Raw genomic sequence first — 7500 nt, 5'->3', positions numbered from 1 at the left:
AATTCCTCCTCATCTCCGTCTTAGAGGAATGTCTATTAATTCTGAGGTTTTCAAAGGTACACAAAAATGCTGGAGAAACTCAGCGGGTGCAGCAGCATCTATGGAGCGAAGGAAATTAAAGAAACGTTGCCTATTTCCTATAGTGGAGATTGTTCAACTCTTTGCACCCGCTGAGTTTCTCCAGCATTTTTGTCTACCTTCGATTTTCCAACATCTGTAGTTCCTTCTTAAACAGGGACAATTTTTCCATTTACATCCAGCCAATTAGCCTACAAACCTGTACGTCTTTGGAGTGTGGGAGGAAACCGAAGATCTCTGAGAAAACCCACGCGGGTCACAGGGAGAACGTGCAAACTCCGTACAGACAGCGCCCGTTAGTCAGGATCGAACCCGGGTCTGTGGCGCTGTGGGGCAGCAACTCTACCGCTGCGCCACTGTGCCAAGTTTCCATGCCCCTGTGGAAGTGTGCATGGACACAGACATTGAACACATCCTCGCAGTTTGGTTGGGCCTTTGGGAACTGCAGCGCCTCCTCTGGGTTCCTGGAGAACCTGCTCTTCCTCAGTCTATGCATAGAAACATAGAAACATAGAAAATAGGTGCAGGAGTAGAGGCCATTCGGCCCTTCGAGCCTGCACCGCCATTCAATATGATCATGGCTGATCATCCAACTCAGTATCCCGTACCTGCCTTCTCTCCATACCCCCTGATCCCCTTAGCCACAAGGGCCACATCTAACTCCCTCTTAAATATAGCCAATGAACTGTGGCCTTGACTACCCTCTGTGGCAGAGAGTTCAAGAGATTCACCACTCTCTGTGTGAAAAATGTTCTTCTCATCTCGGTTTTAAAGGATTTCCCCCTTATCCTTAAGCTGTGACCCCTTGTCCTGGACTTCCCCAACATCGGGAACAATCTTCCTGCATCTAGCCTGTCCAACCCCTTAAGAATTTTGTAAGTTTCTATAAGATCCCCTCTCAATCTTCTAAATTCTAGAGAGTATAAACCAAGTCTATCCAGTCTTTCTTCACAAGACAGTCCTGACATCCCAGGAATCAGTCTGGCGAACCGTCTCTGCACTCCCTCTATGCACTGGGCCATTTTCCCGCTACCCAAGACTAGGTTATGCCCAGATAATCTTTACCAAAGCCAATTAACGTACAAACGTTATGGAGTGTGGAAGGAAACTGGAGCACCTGGAGAAAACCCACGGTGCCACGGGGAGATCGTGCAAACTCTACACAGACAGTACCCGTGGTCTTCTTGTGGGATTATCAAAGATACTTTCAAGAGAGAGCTGGATAGGGCTCTTAAAGATAGCGGAGTCAGGGGATATGGGGAGAAGGCAGGGACGGGGTACTGATTGGGGATGATCAGCCATGATCACATTGAATGGCGGTGCTGGCTCGAAGGGCCGAATGGCCTACTCCTGCACCTATTGTCTATTGTCTATCAATAGTTTAAAATCTTTGTGAAGAGAGAAATGTAGAATAAGTCTGTAGTCAGAGGGTGGTGAATCTGTGGGATTCTTTGCCACAGACGGCTGTGGAGGCCAAGCCAATGGATATTTTTAAGGCAGAGACAGATAGATTCTTGATTAGTGCGGGTGTCAGAGGTTATGGGGAGAAGGCAGGAGAATGGGGTTAGGAGGGAGAGATAGATCAGCCATGATTGAATGTCGGAGTAGACTTGATGGGCCGAATGGCCTCATTCTGCTCCTATCCTCTGACCATTCAGACAACAGCCCTAGTCAGGATCGAACCCGGGTCTTTGGTGCTGGGAGGCAGCGACTCTACCCCTGCGCTACTGTGCCCCCCGGCTCATATATTGCAATTCGTGGAAAGGTCAGAGCGTTGATTTCATGTCTGTCTGTGATCATGACTCACAGTGTTTAGCACAGTGCTGCAAATGTGAGTCACATATTTGGGACTGGCTTCCCGACTCATCATCGCACTTATATAGAAGCCTCTCGTCTCCGGCACCATCAGTCTCTCAGAGCCATGAACCCGAGGCTATTTGACGATGCGCCAAGTGCCATCCATGTAGGGACTGGTGAATATTACACATCACTAACCGCATATCGCCCTCTTCTCCCGTCTAACCATCGGGCGAGAGGTCTAAGGTCATACGATACCATATGATAGAACCTTATTAATCCCAGGAGGGAAATTGATCTGCCAACAGTCATAAACACACAGAACGCACAGAACATGAAGGTCATAAGAGATAGGAGTAGAATTAGGCCACTCGGCCCATCAAGTCTACTCCACCATTCAGTCATGGCTGATCAGTCTCTCCCCCCTAATCCCATTCTCCTGCCTTCTCCCCATAACCCCTGACACCCGCACTAGACAAGAGGTACAGAGGTCATATGTAGAAATGCATACCTCCAGATTCAGGGCCAGTTTCATCCCAGCTGTTGTCAGGCAATGTTGGGTCTTCCCATCAGCTGCAGGGTATTCCCAGAGGTCAGAACCTCACAGTCTCAGAATTAAAGGACATTCCTTTAGGAAGGAGATGAAAATAAATATCTTTAGTCAGAGGGTAGTTGATCTGTGGAACTCTTTGTCACAGACGGCTGTGGAGGCCAAGTCAGTGAATATTTTTGAGGCAGAGATAGATAGATTTTTGATTAGCACAGGTGATAAGGATTATGGGGAGAAGCCAGGAGAATTGGGTTAGGAGGGAGAGATGATTGAATAGCAGAGTAGACTTGATGGGCCGAATGGCCTAATTCTTCACCTATCACTTATGAATTTATGACCTCGCATCTTCCTCATTGAAGACTACCTATAATCGGTTTTAATCGGACTTTATCTTGCACTAAATGTTATGCCTCGGCAAGGACCAGTCTCACCCCGGTCACTCCCTTCTCTCCCCTCTCCCTCAGAGGGCGGTGGAGGCCGGTTCTCTGGATACTTTTAAGAGAGAGCTAAATAGGGCTCTTAAAGATAGCGGAGTCAGGGGATATGGGGAGAAGGCAGGATCGGGGTACTGATTGGGTATGATCAGCCATGATCACAGTGAATGGCGGTGCTGGCTCGAAGGGCCGAATGGTCTACTCCTGCACCTATTGTCTATCGTCTATTGTGTTTTTTTCCCACATAGGTCGCCCAGGGAACATGGGCAACGTGAAGACTCTGGGGGACAACTACCAATTCACCGTGGATGTGAGCGATTTCTCACCCGAGGATATTATCGTCACCACGTCCAACAATCAGATCGAAGTCCACGCGGAGAAGGTAAGGCATCGTTCCGTCGCGCCCAGCGTCAGTAGATACGTAGAACAATCTTACTGGGGTCTCAGATGTTTCATTGTACAAAACGCCATGGCACGCCGCCCCTGTACCTGCGGTCGTTCCACCTCTCATCAACTTCTATAGATTCGCCGCAGTAAGCATTTTATCGGGATGCATCACAGCGCGGTTTGGGAACAGCTCCATCTAAGGCCGCACGACGTCGCAGGGAATTGTGGACGCAGCCCAGACCGTCACACACAAACCAACCTTCAGTTTAGTTTCAATTTGTTTACCGTCACATGTGCCGAGGTAGCGAAAAGCTTTTTGTTGCGTGCTAACCGGCCAAGGAGAAGACTACACATGATTACAATCCAGCCAACCACACTGTGTGATGGCACTTTCCGGGATGGCAGGACTTTCATATGAAGAAAGACTGGATAGACTCGGCTTGTACTCGCTAGAATTTAGAAGATTGAGGGCGGATCTTATAGAAACTTACAACATTCTTAAGGGGCTGGACAGGCTAGATGCAGGAAGATTGTTCCCGATGTTGGGGAAGTCCAGAACACGGGGTCACAGTTTAAGGATAAAGGGGGAAATCTTTTAGGACCGAGATGAGAAAAACATTTTTCACACAGAGAGTGGAGAATCTGTGGAATTCTCTGCCGCAGAAGGTAGTTGAGGCCACAGTTCATTGGCTATATTTAAGAGGAAGTTAGATGTGGCCCTTGTGGCTAAAGGGATCAGGGGGTATGGAGAGAAGGCAGGGATGGGATACTGAGTTGGATGATCAGCCATGATCATATTGAATGGCGGTGCAGGCTCGAAGGGCCGAATGGCCTACTCCTGCACCTATGCTTCTATATGTAGGGGATAAAGGGTATAATTCAGTGCAAGGTAAAGTCCAACCTTGAATCATGTGACATTTTTAATCATCACCATCATATCTAGACTTCAGTTGCAATGTATTTTATTTATTTTTCGTTCCACGATTAATTATAAACAGATGTGCTGCAACTCTGGATCACCTCTGGATATAACTGGATTCGCACACATTACCCATGCCCCTTCTCAAAGTTGTGATCGCAGGAATAAAGTCCGGCTTGAAGTCGGGCATTTATTCTGAGAATTACACATTCCGACTACGTTTCGAGCCATTTTTCGCTGGAATTGTTTACTTAAAGTGCCAAAATATTCCAAGAATCACAGGATGATGAAGTGCAGGGAGAGGGGATTTTGTTCCAATGTGCCCGAGATTCTTCCTTGCAGACATTCCTCCATTAATCTCATTCCTCTCTTTTCTCCCTGTAAACACGAGAAAATTTCCCCCATTTCAGTAGGGCCGCACGGTGGCGCAGCGGTAGAGTTGCTGCCCCACAGCGCCAGTGACCCTGGTTCGATCCTGACCACGGGTGCTGTCTGTACGGAGTTTGCACGTTCTCCCCGTGACCTGCGTGGGTTTTCTCCAGGATCTTCGGTTTCCTCCCACACTCCAAAGACGTGCAGGTTTGTAGGTTAATTGGCTTGGTATAAAATTTCAAAATTGTCCCCAGTTTGTGTAGAGTAGTGTTAGCGTGCGGGGATCGCTGGTCGGTGTGGACTCGGTGGGCCAAAGGGCCTGTTTCCGCGCTGTATCTCTAAATTAAACTTAACTAAATATTATTACGATGTCTTCTGAAATGTCTTTGTTCTTCATAAGTTTAAGGTGAGGGGGAAATATTTAATTTGAACCTGAAGGGCAACTTTTTTTACACAACGGGTGGTAGGTGTATGGAACGAGCTGCCAGAGGAGGTGGTTGAGGCAGGTACTATCACACCCTTTAAACTACATTTGGACACGTGCATGGGTAGGATAGGTTGAGTAGGATATGGGCCAAACACAGTTTAACTTAGGTTACACAAAAAACTGTGTTTCTTAGTTAAACTGTGCATCTATGGAGCGAAGGAAATAGGCAACGTTTCGGGCCGAAACCCTTCCGGGTTTCGGCCCGAAACGTTACCTATTTCCTTTGTGTTTCGTCCCGAAACGTTGCCTATTTCCTTCGCTCCATAGATGCTGCTGCACCTGCTGAGTTTCTCCAGCTTTTTTGTGTAACCTTCGATTCTCCAGCATCTGCAGTTCCTTCTTAAACACAGTTTAACTTAGTTTAGTTTAGTTTAGAGATACAGTGTGGAAACAGGCCCTTTGGCCCACCAAGTCCGCACCGCCCAGCAACTCCCCACACGCTAACACTATCCTACACACACCAGGAACAATACTGAAGCCAATTCATCTACAAACCTGTACGTCTTTGGAGCGCGGGAGGAAACCGGAGATCCCGGAGAAAAGCCACGCGGGTCATGGAGAGAACATGCAAACTCCATACAGACGGACTTAGTGGGCCGAAGGGCCAGTTTTCCTGCTGTATCTTTCAATCAATGAAACTGCCTCTTCAGTAATATCTCTGTACTGACGGCTGTGGAGGCCAAGTCAATGGGTATTTTTAAGGTGGGGTTTGGCAGGCTCGTGATTAGTGTGGGTGTCAAGGGTTTATGGGGAGAGAGATTGGGATTGAGAGTGGCCTAATGTTGCTCCTAGAACTGATGAACAATAATCAGTGATCACCGCCGGCTACAGGAGCCAAGATCGTCCCGTCAACGGATAGCTCGAGGCCTCCTGATCGCGGGAGAACAAAGATTTCGTCAACAAAATAGAGAGAGTACAGAGGAGATTTACTAGAATGTTGCCTGGGTTTCAACAACTAAGTTACAGAGATAGGTTGAATAAGTTAGGTCTTTATTCTCTGGAGCGCAGAAGGTTAAGGGGGGACCTGATAGAGGTCTTTAAAATGATGAGAGGGATAGACAGAGTTGATGTGGACAAGCTTTTCCCTTTGAGAATAGGGAAGATTCAAACAAGAGGACATGACTTCAGAATTAAGGGACAGAAGTTTAGGGGTAACATGAAGGGGAACTTCTTTACTCAGAGAGTGGTAGCGGTGTGGAATGAGCTTCCAGTGGAAGTGGTGGAGGCAGGTTCATTGGTATAATTTAAAAATAAATTGGATAGGCATATGGATGAGAAGGGAATGGAGGGTTATGGTATGAGTGCAGGCAGGTGGGACTAAGGGGAAAAAAAAAAAATTGTTCGGCATGGACTTGTAGGGCCGAGATGGCCTGTTTCCGTGCTGTAATTGTTATATGGTTATATGGTTATAAGAAGGGAAGAGATTGAACTTTGTTTTCGCCTTCCATCGCAGTGAGGAATGTGGAGGAGTCACTGTGGTGGATGTTTATGTTAAAATATGTTCTGTGCGTTCCGTTGCTTTTCATTGGTAAGACCGTGCGGCAAATGAAATTCCTCGCATGTTGCAAAACGTACTTGGCTGATAAAGTATGATTATGATGGTGACTGTGATTAAACGCGAGTCCGCCTTCCATCCGCAGCTTGCCGCAGACGGGACGGTGATGAACACGTTCACCCACAAGTGCCAGCTGCCGGACGACGTGGACCCCACCTCCTTGACCTCGGCCCTGGGCAACGATGGCATGCTGACGGTCAAGGCCAAGCGGCACCCCGCCAAGCACACCGAGCACGTCCAGCAGACGTTCAGAACTGAGATTAAGATCTGAGGGGAAGGTAGACAAAAATGCTGGAGAAACTCAGCGGGTGAGGCAGCACCTATGGAGCGAAGGAATAGGTGACGTTTCGGGTCGAGACCAGAGTGAGTCCCATTGGAGGGGCAGCACCTCATATTTCGCTTGGGTAGTTTACACCCCAGCGGTATGAACATTGACTTCTCCAATTTCAGGTAGTCCCTCCTTTCTCCCTCCTTCCCCTCCCCTCCCCAGCTCTCCCACAGCCCACTGTCTCCGCCTCGTCCTTTCTTCTTCCCGCCCCATCCTTCCCACACCCCCATCAGTCTGAGGAAGGGTCTCGACCTGAAACGTCACCTATTCCTTCGCTCCATAGACGCTGCCTAAACCGCTGAGTTTCTCCAGCATTTTTGTCTACCTTCGACTTTTCCAGCATCTGCAGTTCCTTCTCAAACAAGATCTGAGGGGAGATGGCAGAGGGGTGTTGGCTTGTGAGGTGGAGCGGTGCTGGATAATGCTGATGGTAGTGTATTAGTAACACACAGTGCACTGTCTGGGCACTGCCTATACATCATTGTTAATCATCATCCTTTTAGCAAGAAAACACACCCGTGCAATGGGATAGTTTACGTTTCTGAAACGTTATTTAGGGATTTAATTTCTCTAATGCTCCAATGCTGATCTAT

General features: G+C 47.9%; 1 protein-coding gene across 1 annotated transcript in view; it reads left to right on the top strand.

Moving 5' to 3' along the window:
• Window positions 1-7500, top strand: part of hspb7 (heat shock protein family, member 7 (cardiovascular)) — a 9836-nt gene that overhangs the window by 1513 nt on the left and 823 nt on the right. Inside the window, exons 2-3 of the mRNA XM_055659136.1 lie at window positions 3108-3241; window positions 6665-7500. The exon at window positions 6665-7500 is cut by the window's right edge and continues 823 nt beyond it. Of these exons, the coding sequence (XP_055515111.1) occupies window positions 3108-3241; window positions 6665-6850 (320 nt within the window). The 3' untranslated portion in view covers window positions 6851-7500. The remainder of the gene's footprint in view (window positions 1-3107; window positions 3242-6664) is intronic.

Source organism: Leucoraja erinacea, chromosome 30, assembly GCF_028641065.1.
Source record: "Leucoraja erinacea ecotype New England chromosome 30, Leri_hhj_1, whole genome shotgun sequence".
Taxonomy (NCBI): domain Eukaryota; kingdom Metazoa; phylum Chordata; class Chondrichthyes; order Rajiformes; family Rajidae; genus Leucoraja; species Leucoraja erinaceus.
This window is presented reverse-complemented; position numbering and strand designations above follow the sequence as displayed.